The sequence below is a fragment of the Eulemur rufifrons genome, chromosome 7 (assembly GCF_041146395.1).
Source record: "Eulemur rufifrons isolate Redbay chromosome 7, OSU_ERuf_1, whole genome shotgun sequence".
In the NCBI taxonomy this organism is placed as follows: domain Eukaryota; kingdom Metazoa; phylum Chordata; class Mammalia; order Primates; family Lemuridae; genus Eulemur; species Eulemur rufifrons.
The window spans coordinates 246,327,266-246,353,558 of record NC_090989.1 but is presented as its reverse complement, the minus strand read 5'-3'; the positions used below and the strand labels follow the sequence as shown (position 1 = coordinate 246,353,558).

Sequence of the window (26,293 nt, the reverse complement as noted above, 5' to 3'; positions counted from 1 at the left end):
CATCCTGGGGGGTCCACCCCCATCCTGGTTCACAACACCCCATATCTCTGCTGGTCCTTCCTTTGCCTGGGGTTGATACTCTAATTCAACGAATTCTCAGTGTTTAGCCATTTGGTTTAAATTTTAAAGTAGAGTGTCTTAAAAACTAGTAATATATTTCTATAACTCTTATTATTTCCAATTTGCTATTGCATCTAATTCTCAAACGTTGGATTATCTTACAGTTCTGCAAGTATACCCCCTATGGTGGCATGGGAATGCCTAGAATTACATGCCACACTAATGCCTTACAATTATATGCCTTCTCTCTTGACCTTTGCTGGGTGGGAATGGCTTATAGACTGCCTCCGATTTGGGCTGGAAGACAGTAGGCCATTTGGTAAACATTTATTATCTGATGACTATGTGCTGAAAATTGAAGCACATAGTCTTCAAGGAATTAACTGGAAGTTTTCCTCCTTCCTTGTCATTACTTGCTGTAACATCTCCCACTGTTTTTTCTTTTTCTTTTCTTCTCTTTTCTTTTTTAGAATCTTAATTCTAAGGGATGTCAAAAGGTATTAGGAGAAAAGGGGGTTCCGTGATCAAATAACTATGGAAACCAGTGAGTTAATAAGGCTATTCTAGTTTATTTAATACACTAACATGCATTCTAACTCTCCAAGCCAGGGAGAATGTGCAGCATTTATTTGATCAGAGAATCCTTTTACTACAGAGCATTTTGTGGAAGGCTCTTTGAAATACTTCCTTGGGAAACACTGACTACACAGTCTTAAATGATCTACTTTCTCTATTTTAAGTTAGTCCTCTCTGGCTCCTGAGTGTCTGTTAATAAGCATTTTTTGAAAACCTACTATATGTCAGACACTATGTTGAGCACCAGAGTAACAGTCAAAAAAGATACCTCTCCATTCTTTAAGAAGTTCACAGTTATAAAGAATGATATCCTTCAACCCATTACTTAGAGCTGTACCATCTAATACAGTCCCAACTAGCCTCCTGTTGCTATTTAAATTAATTAGAATTAAATGAAAATAAAAACTAGTTTCTTAATCTTATAAGCCACATGTCAATTGCTCAAAAGCCACATGTGTCTAGTGGCTATTGTATTGGGTACCACAGAAACCGAACATTTTCGTCATTGTGGAACATTCTATCAGATACCACTGTAACCTATCAGAGGCTCTATCCTCCAGAGTTACTTCCTACCATACACTTTTAACACCTCTCCTACCACCAGTGACTGCCAGGTATGTTCAAAATTGGCTCCATACTGCCTCAACAAGGCTTTTCCATTTACTCCTTTAAGCCCCTACTATGATTTGCTTCTCTTTGCTAAGCCACTTCTCTTCCATTTTACAGATGAAGAATAGATAAAACTCAAAACTATCTGCTCAACATTTCTCCCTAGATTGCACGTCAGAACCTCTATCTCAGGAGATGCTCCTATATTTCAGGAGTGCTGTGGGTCCCTGGGGTGCCAAATCATAATTGTAGGTTTTTTTTTTTTTACTGTGCTCTGCAGTGTTGGAAATTGCTGCAGGATGTCAATCACAGCAGGGATTAATTCATCTTCATAAGCATTTATATGAAAATGTAAATAGCCAGCATGGCAGGATGCCCATAAATAAGCCTGCCAATTTTTGGCTGCTATGTGTGCTCTAGACTAGTTCAAATTTCCCAGCCAGATAATAGTAGATTATTTGGCTCCAAAAAATGTCAAATGAGCATTAACTTGGGATTTGAATGAAGGAAGGTTTTACTTATTGAAATATAACACTGTGTTGTCTGTCACCACCCACCTGTCCCACAATGATAAAAGCATGAAGATAAGATTACAGGCATTCCCTAGCCCAGGGACTTGTGTGGTCACTTGTATGGTTTTAGGAGCACCTCTTCCTATGAAATAATTTTATACATAAAGGTCAAATATACAAACCACCAACAAAGCTAGTTAAACCATAATGTAGTAAACCATAATGTGGAACATAGCCCTAACCAATATTAGTTCCACCATGTTTGTGCTAATAGATTCCTATTGCATTGTGAATCTGAGTGTAACTGGAACCATAAATAAAAATAAATGTATGCAGGTAGATCTGGATGAAGAAAAACATATGCGGACTGCTCCAAAGGGAATTATTTCCCAGAGTTCCTTGAATAGGCCATGTCCTCTCACCTCCAGGATATTGTATATCCAAGTCTCTTGGCCTCCATGTCCTCCTAAATCCTGGTCATCCTGCAGGTCTTGGCTTAATTGTCCCTCCCTCAGAGACAATTACCCTTCACTCTATTTGTCAGGTCCCTGCTGGCTGCTCCCAGAATGCCCTGATCCCAGAGAGGGCAACCAAGATGGAAGCTGCCATACCTTTTACAGACCAGTGTCAGAAGTGATAAACCATCCTTTCCTCCATTTTCTATTCATTACAAGTGAATTACCATCTCTGGTCACACCACCTTGAGCACACCCGATTGCATCTGATCTTGGAAGCTAAGCATGGTCAGGCCAGGTTAGTATTCAGATGGGAGAAGAGAATTACTAAGTCCAGCCCACACTTAAGGGGAATTAAGCTCCATCTCTTTTATATATATGTATATATATGTATATTTATTTATATACAGACACACATATATACACATACATACACACATTTTTTTCATTCATTCATTCTAGTGAAGCTATCCTTCAAAACCTTCATCTTTTTGTCCCCCCTTTATCTAGTGAGTAGGCAATTTTTTAATTGGTGAAATGTGTCTTTCTTTGGCCCCTGAATTTCCCTTCTCCCATTTTCTACATCCTACAGCTCAAGTCTGCAACCTGCCCAAGCACTCATTGCCCCAGAAATCCTCTGCTTCAGTGAAAGCTCCATTACCTCAGTGTGGTTTCCTCCTCCTCCCCTTCCTTGAAAGAAGCCAATCAAGCCAACTGTCTGCACTTTCTCACTTCCCTTTCAAGTCACAGTAACTTGCCTTCCGTCACTCCGGAAACCTCTTTCTACTGAAGTATAGTCATGTGTCACTTAACAACGGTGATACGTTCTGAGCAATGTATTGTTAGGTAATTGCCTCGTTGTGTGAACGTCATCGAGTGGACAGACACAAACCTAGGTGGCACAGCCCACTACACACCCAGGCTGTATGGTACAGCCTATTGCTCCTAGGCTCCAAACCTGCGCAGCATGTGGCTGTACTGAATACTGTAGACAACTATAGCACAGTGGTAAGTATTTGCGTATCTAAGCATATCTAAACATAGAAAAGGTACAGTAAAAGTATGGTATAAAAGATAAAAAATGGTATACTTGTACTGGGTGCTTACCCTGAATGGATCTTGCAGGACTGGAGGTTGCTCTGGGTGAGTCAGTGAGCGGTGAGTGAATGTGAAGGCCCAGAACATTACTGTACTCTACTGTAGACTTTATAAACACTGTATACCTAGGCTACACTAAATTTATAAATTTTTAAATTTTTTAAAGTTTTTGACTCTTTTGTAATAACACTTAGCTTTAAACACAAACACAATTGTACAGCTGTACCAAAATAATTTTTCTTTATATATTCTATGAGCTTTTTTCTATTTTTAAAAGTTTTTTTTTTTTTTTTTTTTTTTTACTTTTTAAACTTTTTTGTTCAATACTAAGACACAAGCACACACATTAGCCTAGGCCCACACAGGGTCAAGGTCATGAATAACACTGTCTTCTACCTCTACACCTTTTCCCACCAGAAGATACCCAGAGACAGTAACACACATGGAGTGTAACAATGCCTCCTTCTGGAATAACCTCCTAAAGTACCTGCCTGAGGCTGTTTTACAGTTAACTTTTTTTTTTTCATAAATAGAAGGAGTACTCTAAAATAATGACAAAAAGTATAACAAATGAAGCGTATTATCTTTATCAAGTATTATGCACCGCACATAATTGTACATGCTAGACTTTTTTATGATTGGCAGTGCAGTAGGTTTGTTTACACCAGCATCACTACAAACATATGAGTAATATGTTGTGCTAAGATGTTATGATGGCTGAGATTCCTAGGTGATAGGAATTATTCAGCTCCATTGCATATGCGGCGCATCCAAAACATTGTTATGCCGTAGTATCCTGCAGCCCTTGTGTACTTCTGATACAGAGAAGAAACAATAATATTATTCACCAACAATTCATGCTCAGGAATGGATCTTAAAAACATTGTGCTGAGCAAAGAAACCAGACACAAAAAATACATACTGTTTGATTCCATTTATATCAAATTCTAAAACAGTCTAAATTAATCCATAGTGTCAGATAGGTAGTTGCTTGGCTGGGGCCAAGGGTCGGGTGAGGGGATTAACTGCAAAAGATCTGGAAATATTCAGAGATGACAGAAATATTTTTATCTTAATTGTAGTGGTAGTTAGAGCAGATATATGTCAAAATTCATCAAACTGCATGTAAGTAGAAGCATTTTATTAAAAATAAATATATTTTATATAAATATAAAATACATAAATATATTTCAACAAATTTTATTTTAAAAGTATTCTTGGTGAATACATCCAACATATTTTAAAAATAACTTCAGTATTCACAAGAACAATGTTTTGACAGGTCTTTCCTTTTGTCTCCCTTGCTGCCTGGGTGGTTAACAAGACAAACTGAAAGGAAAAGTAGCAATTCGTCTCTAACAGCCGATTAGAATATCTGCATTTTCAGTTGGTTATAATAACAAAAATAATTCATGTCACAGAGAAAGACCTGAGGAGCCCACTGCCAGGGAAATTTTCTATGTCATTCAATGTCAATCTCTTGTGTGTTTATATATTTTAGAGCTAATGTAAACAGACATAGATGGCAGGCTCCACGGCGGCTGGATGGGGTTCTTCAGGGGGTGCGTAAACTGTTTTGAGGGATCAGCAGACGCTGATCATCTCTCAGCCCTCTGTCCAGCCCTAATGGATACCATGAATGAGGATTGTGTCTCCCCAGCTTGTGTCCTAAGTCCTCACCCGTTCATTCCAGCTGTTCCAGGTGTGCAAGCAGTGTTTGCAGGTGGGGCTATCCCTCCCCTCTGCAATCGATTATCAATGGCTGTAAACCATTCTGCTGCACATCACCTGGGGAGGTTTCAGAGTGTGTACCAACTCTCAGGACCCATCTCAGACCTGTGAGATCAGAATCTCCAAGGGTAGGGCCCAGGCAAAGTGAAGCTCTCCACATGCTTCTCATGTGGCACCAGTTGAGATTGAGCCTGGCGCTTCTCAAACGTTTTCCTGCACAAGAGATCTGGTGCGCTCGTGAAGGGCGTAGATGTGTGGGCTTTACCACAGGATATTCTGGGTCAGTACATCTGGGATGGGGCTCTTGGATCTGCATTGTTAATAAGCTTCCAGGTAATTCTGATGCAGGTGGTACAGGAATCACACTTTGAAACTAATGCCAGCTATTCCTACATTTCTGAGTGGGATTGGAATTCAACAAGATGCCTGGGCCTGAGAGTGGCCCCTTCACCTGGGTTTTTTAGGTGGCATCTAGTCTCACCTTTGTTTCCCTAATCTCAGGCTTACTTCTGCCTACCATAACCCATCCCCCAGAATTAACCCTATACCCAGCACTCTGTCTAGACCTTATGGTGTTTTTTTCACACCCTGCTGGCAGCCATCACCACCATATCCTAGAAGCCCATCCCCCAAGATTGCCCCTCTTCATCTTGGTTCCTCACCTGTGTGAGAGCCTCCATCACACAAACCTTAGTACAGCCAGGGCACTGTGCTCCAGGCATGTGGCTAGGTGCTAGGGATACAGTGACAAGCCAAGCTGGGACCTCAGCATGAGCCTCCTTATCCGTGCAGACATATGAATGGTCTTAATTTTCCCGCTGGTAAAATGAGTGGACATAGCCAAGGTCAGTGGTTTCCAAACCATGGTCCTTTTCACACAGGTTCTGTATGGTGCTGAGTGAAGCCAGAGCCCAGTTCTGGGACCTCACCTCCTCTTCAGCCCGAGCTGCCACATATCTCTCGGTAATGGTTACATTAGAAGAAATGGTTGCTGTGCTAAAATAAGTTTTAAATCCATTGGATTAGAAAGGTTTATACATGGGCAACGTATGCAACCTGAAATTCTGTATCCCCCATAATAATAAGATGAAATAATAAAAAAAAAAAAAGAATATTGGAAGAAAAAAATAATAAAATTAAAAAGTTTCATTTTACCTTCAAAAAAAAAAAAAGAAAGGTTTAGATTCCCTCCTGTTCTGGCATATTGTGGATCTAGAATGGCATACATTGTGCCTTTCCTTTCACTTCATTTATTTCTAATAGTATAATTTTAAAACAGATTTATGGAAGAGATTTGTTTCTATGTCTTAAAATATTTTAGCCTAGAAGAAATTTAAATGGCCTATAATAACTGTATTTTGTTTTCATTTGCTTTGTTGAGCTTCTGAGGATATAATAATAGGGAAAACTTTTGAGTGAAGCTATGAGCCAGGTGCTATAGGAAATATGTTTTTGTATTACCTCATTTAATCTGCACACCATTCTGTGAGATACATACTACTGTTGTCTCCATTTTAGAGAGGAAGAAAATCAGACAAGGAGGAGAAGTAATGTCCAATGTCACACAGCTCTGTGAAGCCAGGAGTTGAACACACGTAGTCTGACTCCAGAACTCAGATGCAGCCTGTTTTAATCCACTGGAGCTGCTATAACAAAATACCTTAGACTGGGTAATTTATAAACAACAGAAATTTATTTCTCACGGTTCTGGAGGCTAGGAAGTCTAAGATCAAGGCTCTAGCATACTTGGTATCGGGTGAGGACTTGCTCAAAAAGGTGCCTTCTTGCTATGTCCTCAGGTGGCAGAAGGGCAAGGGAGCTTTCTCAAGTCTCTTGTAAGGGCACTAATCCCGTTCATGAGCGTGGAGCCTTCTTGACTTTGTCACTTCCCAAAAGGCCCCATCTCTTAATGCTATTGCATTGGGTATTAAGTTCCAACATATGAATTTGGGTGACAGCAACATTCAGACCACAGCATGCTCTCTGCTGAGGAAAGTCATGTGGGGTAGATTTTTACTCAGGGACATACTTACTCAAATGGATTCTGATGATCTACAGCAGCTAGATGATTTCCAAGGGGCTTCAGCCCCGGGGCCCCCAGTTCTATCCCTCTCTCAGCAGTGCCTGGCTGTCAAGTCACGTCAGCTACCCTAACCCATGAAATATATGTCATGCACATTATTGAGAGACTAAAATGGAACAACAACTTGTAAAGAGCTGATGCTAAGTGTTGGGGGGCAACTTCAAAGATACGACGCCTGCCCTCAAAGAGTTTAATATCTATAGATCAGAAGACCTAAGCCTAAAATCTCCAAAGGCCAGGCAGGTAGTCAGAAATAGGAAGCTGTGGGAGCAACCTCCGTGCACCTCCAGCTAACAGTTTCAGCATGGACATAGAGGTCCAGTTTCCAAATCAAAAGAAGGTGGAACTCCAACATTTTAGGTGAACACTCCAGTATGTTAAATGGTGGCAACTAGTTAGAGCAATTCTTGCATTTTAGTTTATTATTTAATTTTATTTTATTTTTAAATCTAGAGACCTAACAAACCCTTTCTGAGAGTGCGATTTGCTTAGGGGCCATCCATTCGCACTCATAAAGAGCCTGTTGTGGGCAGAAGTTCTGGCCCATTACAACCTGGCAACACATCCACAATGTCCACATTTACAGGGTTATTTTTAGAAGTTCCCTTGTCATGAAAGCCCAAAGTTTCCAAGCATATGAAGCAAAGTGTTTGTGTGTGTGTTGGGGGAAGGGATCTATAGGATTTGGATGAAGAAGGCAAGACAATGGTTATTTGATTGAGTTGGTGTCAGCTTCACACCATGCTGCTGTGTACTGGGTCACCACTGCTGGTCTGCAGTAGCTGCCTTGCTGCAGGCACAAAGAGACACAGCATGGCTGTTCCTTTGTCACTGGCTTCACTTGACACAACCAGTGTCATCACCAGTTGGCATTTCGATTGTTGACCCCTTCGCAGCGAGGCCTGGGCTAAGCAGCTGTTGTTATGCTATGTGCTTACTCCAAACAGTAGAGCCTTCAGAAACCCCCACCATGCACCACCTCTGCCCTGGGAACTGGTGGGAAGTACCAGAGTGCTCACAGCACATGCCAAAGGGATTTTATCTTATTAATCTTTTAAAAACATTGACAAATAGACAGGAATCAAATAAGACGTTAGACCACATCCACATCCAGCTTTAATTGTATGGCCTAATGATTGAAGAGGAAGAGTTTTCATTAAGATTGGCACTCCTGCCCATATCTAAATTCCATTTTTAATTTAAGGTTTCTGTTGGTTTTCTCTTTCTTTGGAACTCACTCTTTCCCCCATGGCTACAACAGCCATCGTACATACATCGCAGAGGAATCTTAATAGGTGCTCAGTGGGCGTGGTTTTTCCCCTTTGGTGTCACTGGTGTCACATGTTAGAGTTATAATATAAGAGGTTCTCACACATAGTTACTCTATTTTGGTTTCCATTGCTGCTATGAGAGTACTTGGCATTTTGCATTAATAGAGATTATTCTCATTGGAAGAATTCTTGTAAACATTTTTGTTTCTAGTACTGACCTCAATAACAGAGGGAAGTGAATGAGGCACGGATGTTTTCTTCAAAACACATGTACAAATGCAAGGACATACGTGAGCATGCACTAATGCTCATATCTTCCCAGTAAAGCTTCAAATCTTCTAAAATTCCTCTGAGGATTTTTTCCATTTCACTAATGAACTTATATATAAAAATTTTCCTTAAAGCTTTTGAAATTGTTTTTTCCAAAATTTATAGCAATGGGGTTTCTTTTTTCTTTAAAATTTTTTTTCATCATGGCAAAATACATATAAGACAAAATTTACTGTCTTAGGTATTTTTAAGTGTACAGTTCAGTGGCATTGAGTACACTCACGTTGTCGGGCAACCATCACCACCACCCATCTTCAGACTCCTCCTCTTGATACCTGTGGCTCTTATTTTTGTTTTTGTTGTTGTTTTTTCACATGTATGTCAGGTCTTTAGAATGTGCAATTGAGGCCAGAAAGGGGAATAAAAAGTATGTAAAGAAAAAGGATATCTTTTTTTATTTCTCTTGAACTGAACCAGTGCCACTGCCAACCTCCAACGCACGGGACAATTTCTTTCTTATATTGAGAGCAAAACACAGTGGAACAACAGTAGCACGTAATGCCCTCTACTGCTAAAAAGTCTATAAAATTCTGGCTTCATAATAAAATATCAGCAGAACAAGTAAAGAAGGAGCCCTAACAAGTAAAAATTGTGTTAGCCCTAGAAAGCATATTTCCTCTATGTAAAATTCATATTGTTTTCATGGTTCATTCATTGGGAGTCTGAGAATAAGGAAAGAAAAGGACTTGCCTTCTCCCAGACTCTGAAAAGCCAAAGAGCTATAGTTCTAAGGGACTGCAGGCATGTAGAGTTCACTGCACACTTACTTTAGAAGTGTTTCCTTACTAATGTAACATCACTGTTCTCCCAAGATAGGAGGAATGTTGGGCTATTTATTGCCAGGTCAATTTTGGAAGGCAGCTTGGGGATGCATTTATATAACCACATGGGCTTTAAAACTCTGGAGTCACACTGTTTGTGGTATTGGCATGGTGCACAGCGAGGTCAGCAGACTTTTCTGAAAAGGTCCTGATGCAAAATGTTCTGGCTTGGGGGCCACATGCCCTCTGTCACGGTCACTCAGCTCTGCCTTTGAAGCCTGTGAGCAGCCGTGGACGTACATCAACAAGGGGGTGTGGCTTGTTCTGATAAAACTTCTTTTACGGACATTGAAATACGGATTTTATATAATGGTCAAGTGCCATGAAATAGTATTCTTCTTTTTTATTTTTTCCAGCTATTTAAAAATGTAAAAACCATTCTTATCTTATGCGCCATGCCCAAACAGGTGTGGACTGGATTTGGCCCTTGGGCTGTAGTTTTCTGGTCTGATGTAGAGGAAAAGCAGGATTCTGAGGCCTGTTGATAAGATCCAAAGGACAGAGGTTGGTTCAAATTCTCCATCTACGACATATCAACCGTGTAACCTTGGGCAAGAACCTAATCTGTCCGAGTTTGAGTCTCTCTGTAGGGGAAGCCTGATGGGCCACCCCAGAGGCCTGAGGGTCAGGGACCAAGTAGGGCACAAAGGGGTGATCAGCCACAAAGCGCTGAGGAGACTAAACTTCTCTCTGTGGGAGCTTGAGAACACCTTGCCTTTGGTGGTCGTCAAACTTCTAGCAAGAGACCTTATTTTATTAAAATGAAAATTTCAGTTTGTTTCATGTCTATTTACTCCATCAGAATAATACTTTGTTCCTACCAAAGGAGTGAGACTGCTAAGAAACAACAAACTTCCTAAATTGCAGGCTCACTGAGGAAGAACATTCTCCATATGTTTTCATCAGACACACAATAGAGGTCTTATTAAGGGATAGCAGGCTCTGTCCTGTGAATTCAGCTAGGCTGAACCAGTTCTATGGAATTCTTTGTTTTCCCAGGGGAGGTAAATACTTCCTCCAGGGGCTTGTGCCCTGAAAGTTCAGAATACCTGCAAAAGGACAAATCATGTCTGTTCAGAGTTTCTTGAATGTCATTAAGAGTTGGACCCACTGAGCTTCTCTCAGAATACGTAAAACTCTGGTGCCTGCAACCTAACCTGGAGTAGAACTTTCACCAGCCAGTGCCTTCCCTCCAACTCCTGATGGAAAGGCCAGATGACAGAAGCAAGTGGAAGAATTCCTTCCCCTGCCCTCCCACTTCCAGCCTTCATAGAGCTGGGTAACCCCGCAGGTGGACGCTGGGCCATGTTGAAATCTGTGTCACCCCTCAAAGGGAGTGGGTACATGCAGTCATCCTTTGCTCATCCCAAAACAAGGAACATCAGGAGCATCTGCCAGAAACCAGTCCAGCTGTGCTGACCACGGCAGGGTGTCGGGGGAGGGCGGTAGGCCCCTGACAGCTGTGCAGGCCTCTGGGGGTGCTGTGGAGGAGGTGGGCAAGCCGAGCTGGGAAGGAGATGGGAGCAGGAGCTGGAAGTCAGAGAGTGCAGTGTCACTTTGAGCAGAAACGACAGGTGCCTGTGATCACAGGCAGTATCACTTTGAGCAGAAATCAGGTTTGATCCCCTGCACTGTCACAGTCAGGGCATAACAGAGCACCGGCAAGATGGATTAGAGTGGGAGGGGTGTGGTAGGTGGATCTGCAGAGCAAGCCATGATGCTAAACAGCACGGAGCTGCAGAATAGGGGACCTGCAGGGACCTGGAGAGGGGACCTTGAGAAATACAGTGATGATGATGAACAGTTTTGATTCGTGCTCTTGCTTTTGTGATGCATTGTGAGGCTGCCTGCCATGTGTTCTTAACCCATCTCCTGTGGTTAAGCGAGAGAACTTCAGAAATGTGCAGCTCTGCCTTTATAAGAACCAATGTAAATCAAGAGGCTAGATATGTTTACATTAAGTGACTTATTTTTAATGTTTATAGGGTTTAGAAACAGAATAGCAGTTTGATTCTTGTATCAGTATGAATAAATATTCTCTGTGGGTGGCAGGCATGGGTGTTTATCCATACATATGTACAGATGTACTTGGGAGACTGCATATGTGTGCACATGTTCACACACACGCCCTCCATCATGTCAGTAGTGTAGGCTTCTATTTAGGAACAGAATTAATCAAATAATTGTTGTTCTTTTTGGTTTAGGGAGGTCTGGCCAGCCATGTTTCTATTTTTATTTCATTTGGCTTATTTACCACCCGCATTCCTGAAAGAAAGCAGAACATTTCTAATTCCTGTGTGCTGGTTGGATCCCATGTATACTTAGAGTTGGGAAAACTTTAGAAAAAGTTTTTGTAGTCTGGCTGCCCTGCCTGCCTTATGAGAATTCAGACTTTGAGATGCTATCAAGGAAAGACAGCAGGCCTGGTTGGGGGCCTCCTGCTCACGCCTCCCTGCCTTTGAGGCCAGCGCTGGCTGCTGTATGGCCATGGACTCTAAGAGACTCAGCTGAAAGCATGTGCAGATATGAGCAAAGATACAGTCAACACCATGCCTTGGGATATGGTGGAGGACGGGTTTTCAAGTTTCAACCTCGGCCACCCTAATTGCTAGTTATGCGACCATGGCCAAGGTCCTTAACCTCAGTTCCCACTCTGTAAAATGAGGATGATACCACCTACCACGTAAGACTGTTGTAGGGACTGAATGAAATAAGGAGCGTAAAGCATTGAGCACGGTGCCTGACACACAGGAAAAGCACAGGAAACGATAGATACTCTATCAGGAACACAAGGCACTGTTGTTAATTAATTATGACTCTTCTATCACTGCCCCATCTTGCTCACTCTCTTTTGTGACCTGGCACCACCACATCATTCATTCAATCATTCATTCTGTTGTTTATACTTACAAAGCCAAGGTCCAAAAATAATTTAAGGTGGCTGGTGTCAGTCTCCTACTGGAATTCTTTCTCCTAGTTCCCATTATACAGACACAACAACATTAAAAAAATAGTTTTTAAAAAAGTGTTTGGGCCTCAGGCCTAATCCTTGCCTAAGGAATCTGCTCTTTCCTCCCTGGTCAGTTTGCCTCCTCCGAACTGAAGCTTCCAGCCAAGAAGCCCCGTCTGCCTGACCGCTGCGGAGGAGCCAGTTGCTCCTGGCTTCAAAGGCCCTGAGGGCAAGAGCCAAGCACGCTGAGCCCAGGGTGAGGGTGTGCCTGGAAGATTCTCCCCAAGGGTGCACAGAGATCCCTACAGCACTGCCCCCGCAGGATCACAGAAACCAGCTGGGACCGGTGCAGGGAAACCGCCCGAGTGGTCCTGGACTCACCCCACTCTGCCCTGTGGAAGGAACTGGGGGCTCCTTAGCGGGGCGGCCCCACCGTGGGGTTACCTGCCTGTCCACCGGAGTTGGGGGGGGGCTTCCCCTGCAGTTGTCAAGGCATTTGGCAAAAGGCCAGCGTCATTTCCTCTGATACATGCAGCTATTTGGATTCCAGAAAATGAGAAGAGAAACCCCACAGGAAGTGGGGAGCCAGCCTGGTTTGGACAGCTGTGCTCCTCCCACAGGCCTCCCTGTGCCTGAGGCCGGGGAGAGCTGCCCTGCCATTGTTTCCACCTCAAGGGTTCCAGCTTTCCCACAGGGAATTGGCTAGAGGGTTGTTTAGGATGTTTTGTATTTGCTTGTTTGTTTTTTTTTTTTTTTACTTTCCTTTTTTATCCCTCTTCTTTCTTTTTCTGGGGATTTCCCTGCAACAAGCAGCCTAATGTTCTTCCTGAGTGTCCCTTGAAGTGAGACGCTCTCCTTCAAAGCAGAACTGCACTGAGGGAAAGCTAGTGGCTGGCCACATTCTCAGCAGCCGGCTCTGGGGCCCTGCTAGGATCCTCTCTCTTCGCACACCTGGAATTCTGTTCCCTTTCTGGGACTTGCTCTGTCTTCCATCTAGGTGGCTTGTAAGCTTCACCAACACCTAAGCGGGGTGGGAAAGGGTAGAGTAGAGTATTCTGGGCAGACGAAGGGAGTGGGGCTCTCCATGCAGAAGGAATAAGCACACAAAGATACAGAAATGTACAGAAGCAAGATGTATGCAAGGCTGCGGAGGCGGCAGGGAGGCAGATCCTGGAATCCTTGCAGGCTGCATGAAGTTGCTGGGACTTGGTCTGGTAGGGGATAGAGATTCGTGGAATCCGATTTTATGCCTCTGTGGGTCTTCATCAGCAGCTCTCCATCCAGGGCTCGTGATGACAGCAGGGATTAGAGGGAGCGGTGCTTCTGGACTTTAGTTACACAATGGAATCATGTGGCCACTACCTCCAGGACCACGAGCCAGTCTGGTATCACAGGGAATTCTGAGTCCTTCAAGCTGGATGATTCAGACAGAACAGTTGATTTAGATTTTGGTATCAAATGCCTTAGCACAATACCACTGCCTCTTTTGATTCTACAACCCCTAAAACCGCACCAACTCTTTCTTGGGATTCTTTTGGCATCAGTGTCACCATGCTTCTCATAATGCCTTCATGATGCCAGAATAAACCTCACTGAATCTTGTCCCTGTCTACAGTCAGAGATTCTTCCAAGGTGGCCCGCAAGGTGTAGTTGAGTACCACAGCATCCCTTGCTGATGCCAGCTGAGATTTTCCTTGGTTGTCACCCTGGTCACTCTTCCCGGAAAACTGCTGGGTCTAAAGGGACTTGCTTTTGCGATAAGTGGATTAGATCTCAAGATAAGGAAATAGGAAAATGTCTGTGTGAGGTTTAGTATAGAAACATAGCCTGTGAGAAACGAGCGTTGGCCGGAGCTGAGGAGCCTTGAGGAGGTGGTTTGGGGGTGAAACCTTGGCATAGACCCCCCAGCGCAGCTGCTTGGAGGAAGGAGGGATGGGGGGACCCGGCAGAGAAATGGTCAACATCTTCAATCCACACGCTTTTGGGAGAGGGAAAAAAATACCTCATAACAAAGAAACAAATGGACAATATGGATATAATCTGGAGATTTTTAAATCTCTAAATGGAATTTGTGACATGAAATGAACCGCGTAGAAAGCCCATTTTCTGACCTGGCCTCTACCCCCAGAGGGCCTAACCTTGCTGTGGGGAATGGAATTCTTCCCAGTTGCAGGGTTTTGGTGTCACCGACCCCACCCCCGCTCCTGCCGCCTCCGCTCACACTGCTCTTGTGCTGCTGATGCTGGGCAAGGAAGAACTTCATGGCCGGGCGTGGTGGCTCACGCCTGTAATCCTAGCACTCTGGGAGGCCGAGGCGGGTGGATTGTTTGAGCTCAGGAGTTCGAGACCAGCCTGAGCAAGAGCGAGACCCCGTCTCTACTAAAAATAGAAAGAAATTATCTGGCCAACTAAAAAATATATATAGAAAAAAAATTAGCCGGGCATGGTGGCGCATGCCTGTAGTCCCAGCTACTCGGGAGGCTGAGGCAGTAGGATCGTTTAAGCCCAGGAGTTTGAGGTTGCTATGAGCTAGGCTGACGCCATGGCACTCACTCTAGCCCGGGCAACAAAGCGAGACGCTGTCTCAAAAAAAAAAAAAAAAAAAAAAAAGGAAGAACTTCATGCAAAGGGTAGAACCTGGATGGCTGTTTCTGGTGGATTCGCTGTTTTTCTCTCGCGTCTTTTCGGTAATATCACATTTGACGTTACCTTTGAAATGTGCTGAGGATGCTCCATTTTTGGAGAAGGGGCTCTGGGAGTCTCTCCTGCTTTCTGTTCCATTTCCATTACTTCAAGTGTGCGAGCGTGTGCACGTGCGGCGTCAGGCAAGAGGCCATCGACTTCTCACGTCGTGCCCCGTCTGACATCATGCTGTCTACTTCTCGCTGCCTGGTTTTAAGCCACTGGGGTTTTAATGGTGGCTATTGGGGGAGGGGCTATTTCCATAAAGATCATTTTTACAAAGTTTCCAGCACTAAATGTCCTTCTCATTCTCCTTACCACACTGCTGAGCCTTCTATACCCACCTTCCTTTTATCTCTTGGTTGCCCCGCCCAGAGTGTGGTGGCCTGATCGTAGCTCACTGCAGCCTCAAGCTCCTGGGCTCACGCAATTCTCCTGTCTCAGCCTCCTGAGTAGCTGGGACTACAGGCACGTGCCACTACTCCCAGATAATTTTTTAAGTTGTTTTCTGTAGAGATGGGGTTTTGCTATATTGCCCAGACTGGTCTCTGACTCCCGACCTCAAGCGATCTTCCCGCCGCGGCCTCCCAAAGTGCTGGGATTATAGGCCTGAGCCATCATGCTGGGCCTCCTTAATTGTTTTATTTCTAATATTTCTTCCTCCCCTTTTCTCCTTTTTGTCTCTCAGAATTAGCAGAAAGTTGGTGAAACGTGGGTTTTAAAATGCTGTTGTGGTAGCCCTTCTATTCCTAATATATTTTCAAACTGTACAGAAACAAAAGCCTCACTCCTTTTGTTTTATTTCTCTCCTCAGTGGACTAATGAAAACAGTATGGTTTTTTGTTTGCTTGTTTTTGTTTTTGAGTCAACTAAATCTGCGTTCAAGTCCTTTTTTTTTTAATTTTTTATTGATATATAATAATTGTACATATTCATGGAGTACATGTTGTATTTTGATACAAGCATATAAAATTTAATGATCAAATCAGGGTAATTGGGACAGAATTCCCCTGAAACATTTATCATTGCTTTATGTTGAGAACATGTGAAAACTTCTAGTTATTTGAAATATAATAAATTATTGTTGACTACTATAGTTGCCCTATTGCACTATGGAACACTAGAACTTTTTCCTTCTATTTAACAGAATTACCCCTTCACCAACACCTCTTCATTACCCCTGCCCACCACCCTTACCAACCTCTAGTAGCCACCATTCTATTCACATCAAGTCCTTATGCTTATTAGCTATGTGAACTTGGGGAAATTACTTCAATTCTTTGAGCCTCTTTTTCCTCATTTGTAAATTAGACAAAAGTAATGTCGGCTTCACAGAGTTGTGAGGAAGAAGTACACAAAGTAAGTCCAAGCGCCGCCACCCTAGCAGGTTCTCAGTGCATGTCTCCCTCCACCACTGGTCTTACTTGGGCCGATAGGCCTAATAATTGTTCTTCTGCATTGGACTTTAGTCTAATTAACACATATTTTTAAGCATGTAGTATATACCAGGTCTTGAACACCAGGGTCCAAACAAAAACAAGATATGGTTCATCTCTTCAAGAGCAGCCCAGTGCCAGAAACAGGAATGTAATAAACTGTCACACAATAACGTGACATGGGCATGTTCCCATGGGGCACCAAGGGAATCTGGAAGAGGAGCACCTAAGAGTCCTTGGGGACAGGGTGGGAGGGTAGAAAAAGGTGTCCCTGCGGAAGTGACAGCTGATCAAGAGTGCTGAAGCTCACTGGAGTTGGGAGAAAGGATGTTAGGGAAGAGAAGAGCAAGGGAAAGTGTGCATATGGGAGTTGCTGTGGGTTCTGCAGGAGAGAAGGGGTGTTGGGCAGGATGGCGGGTGAGGCTGGGTGGTTGAGAAGACTCCAGATCACGAAGAACGTTGTATGTTGTGGTTGGGACTTAGTTTGAAAGCTGTGGAGGGCCATTAAAGGAGCATAGGCTAAGGAGCATCATAACGTGACAAGGATTTTACCTGCAGCACGCCAAGCCCATTCTAAGAAGTCCTTGTTTACACAAACTGCCTCTTTCAAATCAATATGAAGTAAGAAAGTCCACAGGCCAGGAGTCCTAGTTCTGCTACTGATTGGTTGTGTCACCATAGGGAATTCACTTACTCTCTGATGGTCTGAGTTGCCACATCTCTGAAATGAAGAGGTTGGACTAGGACTTAGTCACTAGGTAATACCCATGTACCTCCCAGCTTTCATGGTCATCTGTGATTCTGTGATGATGTCACTGCTTTTTGGAGCTTGTTTTGTAAATTCTAGAGTCATTAAAATCGCTATGTTAGCATGATGACTGATACCTAATAAACATCAGATTTTTTTCTTTATATAGTCTACATAAAAACTAGGTACTAAAATATGTGATGGTGTCATGTAGCAAACTAAGAACCAGAGTTGGTTTCCTTGTAGCCTTGGCTGGGTCAGAAAGCATTTACAAGACCTGGAATAAGTAATTTTACTTCTCTGCACCATTTATTTCCTGCCCTCCCCTAAGTACCAGTTATAAAAATAGGTAAATTGATAAGGGTAAAAGTGGACTCTTAGTGTTCGGCAAAGTTTGTTCTATGGCTACTAGAAACTTCATGCAACAACTAACAAATATATGGAGAACATTTTCAATGTGTTAAGTGTTTAGATCAGAAAAAATTGCGTATCTATGTCAAAGATAGGCTGATTTCATTTACCCCCACAAAAACAAGGCAAGCATCATTTAAACTTCATTTCTAAAACTAAATATGATTTCAATTTGGAATCTCAGTCTACTTCCTTTTTTGTTGTTTTTTAAATAACTGGAGCTTGTTTTCTGAGAAAAATGACATGCATATCAAAAATATCTAAAAATTCAGATACTATGCAAAGGATAAAATATCAGAAATAGAACATATACATAATTTCATCCTCCCAGAGATAAACTCATATATTGGATCCAAATTTTGTTTATTTTTTTTCCAAAATAACTGGATCAAACCCTATGTAAACATACTGTTATGTGACTTGAACAAAATATTCGTCATTATATATTAATACACAACAAAGTTGTGAAGATCTTCTCAGACTCAGGCAAAAATTAACTGGTAAATTCCAGTGCTGGTAGAAAGTAATATGATGCAAGTGGTGCAAAGAGATGGGGGTATTCAAAAAGGAAGCTAATAATGCTTTCTGAGAGCTAAAAGTTGGATCTTGAAGGATGTAAAAATTTGCCAGGCATTGACGAACAGAAAGCATTTACCAGATAGAAGAATACAGCCTGTGAGAAACCACCAGAAACCAGCCTGTGGGAAACCTGGAGAAGTCTACTTCACCTGGTGGTGGAGATTCAGCAGGAAGTGAACAGAGGGTGGTGGGACAGCTTTGTTGACCAGGCTGCAGAGTATGGAGTTTGTTCTGCTGACAGTGGAGAGCTAGGAACTTGACAGAATCCATCACTGCCTTATACTAAAGCAAATGGGGATGACCACAACCAAAACCCAGCTTCGCGCCTTTCTTCAGATCACATTTGTACCCCGGCACAGTGGCCGGCACCTGTAGTCCCAGCTACTCAGGAGGTTGAGGCAGAAGGATTGCTTGAGCCCAAGAGTTCAAGTCTAGCCTGGGTAACATAGGAAGACCCCACCTCTGAAAACACACACACACACACACACACACACACACACACATTTTAAAAATCCAAGTGTTTTTTAAAAACTTCATAGACAAGCCAAGCACAGTCTTGATGAACATTTCTCAGAAAATTCTCATCACCTCTGCAGAAGCCTTTTAAAGCACCTTTTGGAGTTCTTCAGCTGCCTGCCTTAATACGTAGGGCATTCAATAACTCCAGCAATGGCAAATTCGTCTTCAAGAGCACCCTGGGTAGAAGTTGTTTAGGCCACTCTCCCCGTGGAGAAGGAATGTGTTTGGCTCCGCTAGATGCCTGCGGGAGGGCTCTGATGAGGAAAGCTGTGGAACCTAGTATTGGCCATTTGTTTGATTTTTCTTGGGGAACTAGTTGTTTCTTAGATAGCTCACTGCTGCCACCCAGTGTGAAAATGCTAGAATACAGCTTTGAGAGCTTGCGGACCTTTTGAAGGGCGGATCCAATAGAAACGTCCTTCCTCAAGTTTCTCTGCTATTTCAACCATTCTTTCCCTATATGAATTTAAGAGACAGCCTAGCAAACAGCTTTCCCCCTGCCTTTTGAGACAATACAGCGAGATGAGGAAAGCACCAGTCCTAGCTCTTCACAGACTAACTCAACGACCTTGGATAAGTCCCAACATCCTCTCTGAAACTGTTCCCTTGCTGCTGCTGCTGCTGCTGCTGTTGTTTTAACTCTTTCATATTTCTAGTGTCCCTAGTCTCTCGGGGGCATAACTGTTTCAGTATGTACCCATTACACCATAATTCAGATTGGCATCAGTCTGAGCAAAGAAAAAATATTTGGCATTTTGAAAATTCAGGAATGATTGCAACCATCTATAGTTAATATGTCAATATATAAGTCCTATCATCCAAATGCATATTCATTCGAAAGTCTTAGACGCTTTAAGCCACAATCACATGGTGCAGTGGAAAGAACCGGCCTTTGCAGTTAGATAGACCTGGATTTAAACCCTATGCCTGCCACTTTCTGCATGGCTTTCATAAGGTGCCTTCCTTCCCTGAGCCTGTGCCCTCAACAGCACAGTGGCGATGGCAAATCTTACTGCACATGAGATAACATCTGCAGAGCAGTGGACCCTAGGACTGACGAACAGCAGACCTCTGTTTATAAAAGCGATTGTTACTGTTTAGGCTCTGCAGTTTGCGTATGTACCTTGAGCAAATTGCTCTGCTCTGAGACCAGGATTTTTCATCTGTCTAATGGGATCATAGTTCCTTCTCTTAGAGTTACACATGACATAACCACCCCAAAGCACCTGGCACCTCATAAGTACTTAACAAATGCTAGTTCATTTCTTTCTGAAAATAGTGACCCATTGAAAATAATTATAGAATTAGTTATAAAGCTAAAATTGTGTTTATGCCATGAACATACTCCCTCTCTCCCTTTCTTTCTGTTCTCTCTCTCTCACTCTCTCAAACACACACACACACTCTTGTTATATTCCCACTTTATTTTCCTCATCTCTGTCATCAAAAGTTAACTTAAAACACAAGCACCTTTGAAAGCTTAAAAAGAAGAAGAGAAAATTTATTTTAGGATCATCGTAATTTATTTCTGTTCCTCACAGTGTTTGGGTCCTTATTTGAGCAGCTGTGCATTTAGCTATCCCCCGCCCCCACTGCCCCCAACTCAGCACTCTTCCCTCTGGCTATAACTCCTCTTCTGTTCTTTAATGCTCCCCCCACTTCTTCACCTCTACTGGTCAGACTCTTTTTTTAAATTTTGGAGACCATCTCGTGGGTATATTATCAGAGAAGTCCTCCCAAGCCTCCTGCCCCAGCAAGAAATGACTGCTGCCGTATTTGTGCTTCTGACACACACCTTCCCGAAGGGAGAGATTGGGAAAGGGAACTACTGTGTATTGAGTCCATGCTACGGTGATACTTTTAACCTTCCCATTAAACTTCTCAGGTAAGTATCATCCTCTCCATTTTACAGATGGAGAGATGGAGGGCCTGTTCATTCCTTGATTAAACAGACATTTATTGAACATCAATTGCCAGGCACTGGGATGCAGCAGTTAATCGTGAACACAGCTCCTTCCCTCTTGGATCTTACAGGATCTCAGATGGGATGAATCCAGGAGGCAGGAATAGACTGTTCCAGCTGTGAAGAAGGGTGCTATGAAAGGGTGGAAGAGAGGGATGTGCCATGGCTTGAAGGTTAGAGAACACATCCCTTAAAAAGGGACATTTCAGCTAAGTAAGATCCAAAGGCTCAGGAGGTCACACAGCTTGGTAGAGAGCAGCAGAAGTGGAATTGAAAGGTAGGTGATTAGTTCTATCAAGCCTCATGTAAATATTTGTGTTTCTGTCATTGTATTTTAGCTTGTGAGCCACATCTCTTTCTCCCCAATAGGTTGGGCTCCTTGAGAACAGCAGCCTCACCTCCCAGGAATCTGGTACATAGTATGAGTAGTAAGCAGAAGTTAATGGCCATTTAATTTTTCAATATATGTATTTGGATGTAATTGCCTGTATTTAATATCACAGGGATGCAAAAGTGCCTCAATTCTGCCCTGTATATTGTTAGCTCTTTAACCAACACATTTGTGTGGTTTTTGAATGGAAAGCTGCTCTACACACCTAGGCAGTCCCCTGCTCAAGCTCCTTTTACTCAGATGTTTTCTATTTTACAAGCAGGGGTGATCCAGGTCAGGATGCAAAAGATGTAGCAGCTGCAATCAGCTCTGCAGCAGGTAGAAGTTGGAAGCAGCTCATTCATCTAACCAAAATGAGCTTAAACTTGTCCTCCCAAAATGCTAAATGGAACAGGGCTCTTTACCAGCCTGCCACTCAGACCATCACTGGCGATGAAATAGGATCCACTATCCTGTGCCCAGCACTGTGCTAGGGTGGGCGATACAAAGATAAAAGTACACGGAGTGATTCAATGAGCCTTTCTTTTTCCTGACAGTTAGTAGCTCTCAGTCTAGTAGGGCCAACAGACATGCCCAGAGCCACGCACAAGCAGATGTACAAACCAGTACATTATATGTAAGACTCAAGGTGTGCACAGGTGGAGGAAATGACGACCTCCACAGTGGGATGGAGGTAGTCCACAGTGGGAGTGTGGCTGTCTCCCAGGCAAGTGAATGTCATCTTGTCTGAGTTGGGAGAATGAATGGCAATTAGCCAAGTGAAGAGGGGAGGGGCAGTATGTGGTAAGAGCAGGCCATGGGCAAGGGACTCAGCCTGTGCAGGGTCCCAGAGGAAGAGAAAGGATGGCACATTTGGGATTTGTCAATACCCACAAGAGCCAGGCAGGTGATGCATGTCAGTACTTTGATATATTCTTCATTTCTGTTAAGAAATGTACTCCCTCCTGCTTTTCTTGACTTATACCCACTTAAGTTACGCTTCATTTTCTTGTCTTTGATTAAAACTCAGAAGTTGTTCTCTACTCTAAGAAAAACAGAAGTCCAAATCCAATTCTTGTGTTAGTTGGTAAGAGATACTTGACTCGTGTTGGGGAGACAGCTGGGAGCGGTGGGGCCTGGGGCAAACTGGAGAGCATATTCTCTTGCTGAAGAGGACAGCCATTCTACAACTCCATCTTCTCAGTGGATCCAGATCTTGCAGTTTTTCAGAGAAAGAAAGCAACCTGGATTTTTGGCAAGGTAGTCAAATTTTTAAATAATGCCTTAATGTAAAACAAAAAACCCCTGCAGACCAAATGGTACACATCCTCATGCTGAGCCTTATTCTTGGACCATGCTTGCAAAATGTTTTGCTTAAAGACTCCAGAGGTTCCAGGAGTATTTTCAGACTCCATCAAATTGTTGCTCTGCTTGTGGTTTCTCCTAACCATCCTTCTCCCCTTGCTTTCCAGAAAGAGATGACAAGCAGGATGTGTCACTGATGCTCCATCTCGCCCTTTGGAAGAAAGGAAAGCTGTTTCCTCCGGAGCCCTGTGTGGGCAGAGGGTAGACCTCCCTGGCTAAAATGGCGCAGCAGGGTGGAGGCAAGCTGTCACTCCTGAGGGACGCTCCCCACTCACTTCGTGTGCTCTTAACCCTCTGAGTGCTGCTAGCCCAGCCCTGTGGACCAGGCAGACCACACCGTGAAAGAAGGACCAGCCGCTTGACGCTTCTGGCTCGGGAACCGTCAGGAAGAAGCCTGTGCACTTCCATGCACGTCACAGTTCTGCCTGTGACCTGCCGCCTAAGCTTTACTGGAATTCAGGTTTTGAGACTGAGATGCCTATTTGTACTTTTCCACTTATCTGTCCTGTCAGCTGGCCGACTTTCTGTAATTGGTTTTCTAAGTACCAAGTGAATTTTGGAACTCTGGACGCCCAGCAAGTTTTTCCGCAGCAAGCCTTCTTTTCAGATCTCTGAAAGCTCCCGCTCTGATCCTGTGCTTTAACACCGTGCAGGGCCGTGGAGCTCTGAGAGATCCAAAGTGCCCCCATTACGCCCCCAGCAGCATCCATACAATTTCCCCAAGAAGCAGTTTTATCAGGGACCCCTCCATGAGGTGGCTTGTCTCTGCCCCAAACAGGGTCTTCGTGTTCTAACTACAGGGAAGAGACTGGTCACTAGCATAAAGCTAACAGGTCACCAGTTCACCTGATAAGAATGTATTTTTTATAATCACCATCATTCCTTGTCTCTTCAGTTGAAGATACCCTTTCCTCTCTCCCAAAGAGAGAAATAAAAGGAAGTCATAAATGACTAAGAATGATCAGCAGGAACCCTGAGCCAGATGAGTGCAGTGTTTGTTCTTTATGAAAGGTCGGGGAGTCGTGGCTGTCTCTACATGACACTAACATTTCAGTGAAAAACTTAAAGTGCATTTGGTTGTTTGCTGCATGTAGATTTAACACCCGGCCCATTGACTTGTAACCTTCCCAACTGGCCCCTCTGAGCCTCTAAACCCAGCAGCTGTTTTCTTCCTTCTCCACACTCCCCCGCCTCTGTCTTGTTGTATTATGGCACAGAATTAATTTCTGCCCCTGTGATTGTGCCACGGTTGCCAAGGTAACAGTGGAGCTGGAGCTAACTTCCTTCTTCAATCCTTTCCAATTTATCTATTCCAGAAGACAGTCAGGATAAAGCATTCTGTACCACATCCTGCCTTTTGAAACCTAAATGAGTTTTAGTTGATGAACTGTTGCCTTCTCTGATTCATTCACAAAACTGTGGTGGTTCTTACAGCCTGTGACTAGGGGTCATAACACTTCCAGTGATCATTTGAATTTAGCAAAATCTCAGTTGGTGGAGGGAAGTAGGTAAGAATGTATTAGTGCATTTTAATGTAATAACAATTAAAGATTAACATGAACAACTCTGATTTTGTTTTATTATACTTGATGTGTTAAAGCCATTTGTTGCTGTCACAAAAGCCTAGAATCGTGAAATCTTTGTCCACACTAAGAAAGCACTGACCGTGTGTGTATAGTGGCATTCTACGCTGACCCAGCCAGGCAGGCGATCCTTGCTTCGTATCTCGTAAAGGTTGTCTCATGGATTCCAAATGCTGCTACCTCTCCATGTTGTTGTGCTCTGGTCAACAATAAACTTTTTTTTTTTTTTTTTTTGCTTCCTTAAGTAACTTTGAGAGTACAAGATAGGCAAAGATTTTCCTCAGCATCATTTTTGGCTGAAAGATTTTCTGACTATTCTAAGGATCCAGAAAACAGAGACACAAAAGCCCCTGATTCCTAACCTGTGTGCTTTGCAGTTACCCCATGGGCATGCAGGACGGTGGGACAGAGAGATGACAGCGTGGAGCCCCAGCCCTCCGTGGAACTCTGTGGCTCTGCGCCATGGAACACCACCATAGGATTTTTGCATTAAAAACTTGAATATGTTCCCGCTTTCAATAATACTTAAGGAGGAGGCTGGAATCCGAAGACCTTTGTTATTAATTCAAGGTTATTTTCTATTAACTATTTGTGCATATTAAATTTCCACTCAATTTAAAAATCCAAATTTGTTTAAACGTCTTAGAACAATTTCCTCCTGGTTATATTGCTATTAATAATTGCACTAATCAACTCTTCTGGGGTAAATTATGGCAAACTGTTCTTATTTTTTATTATAAGGTGTTCCTATTCCCACAGAACTTTGTTTGGCAAATTCTAAAGAAAATCCTTATAGGAAATTTTTAATCTCCTTGGCTTGACTACGTTTTACCTGCATCTCTATTGAAAGTGGAGCTTCAGACCTTTGGGCCAGAGACTGACAGCCCTGCTACTTCCTCCTAGCCTGGCCCTCTCTTCTTTTTCCATTTTTTTTTTTTTTAATTTTGGGAAATTTCAGGTGCAAGTTTCAAAGTTGAAAGACTACAATAAGCACTCTTATATCCTTAAGTGCATCCATTATTAACATTTTGTGGCATTTTCTTTCTTTTTATAGACAGAGTCTTGCTATGTTGCCCAGGCTAGCCTCAAACTCCTGGACTCAAGCAATCCTGCCTCAGCCTCCAGAGTAGCCAGGGCTACAGGTGCAAGCCACTGCTCATACTTTCTTTCTCACTGTACATACTCATTCTTTTTGCTGAACCATTTGAAAATAAGTTGGAGACATCATGAAAATGCAAAATACTTCATCATGTTCCTCCTATTAATGAGAACATTGTCCTATAATCTGCAATATTGCACTCACAAGACTGAACACTGATACTGTATATATCTAACACATGATTCATATTCAACTCTCTCCGGTGTCCCAAAAATGTTCTTTATAGCTAATTCTTTTTTTACATTGCATTTAGTTGTCATTATCTTTTGTTTCCTTTAAGAGATGAGTTCTTTAGTGTGTGTTTGTGTGGTGTGGTGTGGAGGATGATGTATGTGGTTTGGGGTTGTGTGTGTAATGTGTCTTTCATGATACCAACATTGTTAAAGAGTTCAAGGCCAGTTTGTGGAATATCTCACAATCTAGATTTTTTTTTTTATTGTTTCCTAAGTATTAGATTCAGGTTAAACTTTTTTGGGGGGGCAAGAATCCTACATACGTGATGTTTCCTTCCCATTGCATCACATCAGGAAACACAATGTCTAGTTGTCTCTTTTGATATTAAGAGTGATCAGTGGGTTCAGGTGTTTTCTGCCCAATCCAATCATTATCAAGTTCCATAATTCATTATTAAGCTCTGAAATTCCATATGCACACATAGAGTGTGAGGCTGTGCATATATGCATTCATTTCTTAATATTCTCAGAGATCAAAGATACCTAAAAGATGATAACTGTTAGATGTTAGAGCAGTAACAAAGAATTCATACCTTTCCATTTAACAAGGCAGGGGAAACAGGAATGTTCCCCATGCAAGCAGGACGTGAGTATGCCAGCTAATGAGAATTTGTACATCCTGGAGCCAGAGTTGAAATATACATAACTTTTTTTTCTCTCATCCTTGATAACTTGCCATCAAACCCATGGTTTATCTACAGAGAGCCTGTGTTCTTATTGAGGATGATTGCCAATTGTTCTGTGTGTGT

At 42.8% G+C, this 26,293-nt stretch overlaps 1 protein-coding gene across 2 annotated transcripts in view; it reads left to right on the top strand.

Annotated features, from left to right (window-relative positions):
• The window catches only part of MOB3B (MOB kinase activator 3B), a 181,065-nt gene extending 156,900 nt beyond the window's left edge, over nt 1-24,165 (top strand). For both annotated transcript variants that reach the window (XM_069474322.1, XM_069474323.1), the window contains exon 4: nt 22,677-24,165. In XM_069474322.1, the coding sequence (XP_069330423.1) occupies nt 22,677-22,706 (30 nt within the window). In that variant the 3' untranslated portion in view covers nt 22,707-24,165. The remainder of the gene's footprint in view (nt 1-22,676) is intronic.
• The last annotated feature ends 2,128 nt before the right edge of the window (nt 24,166-26,293 follow it).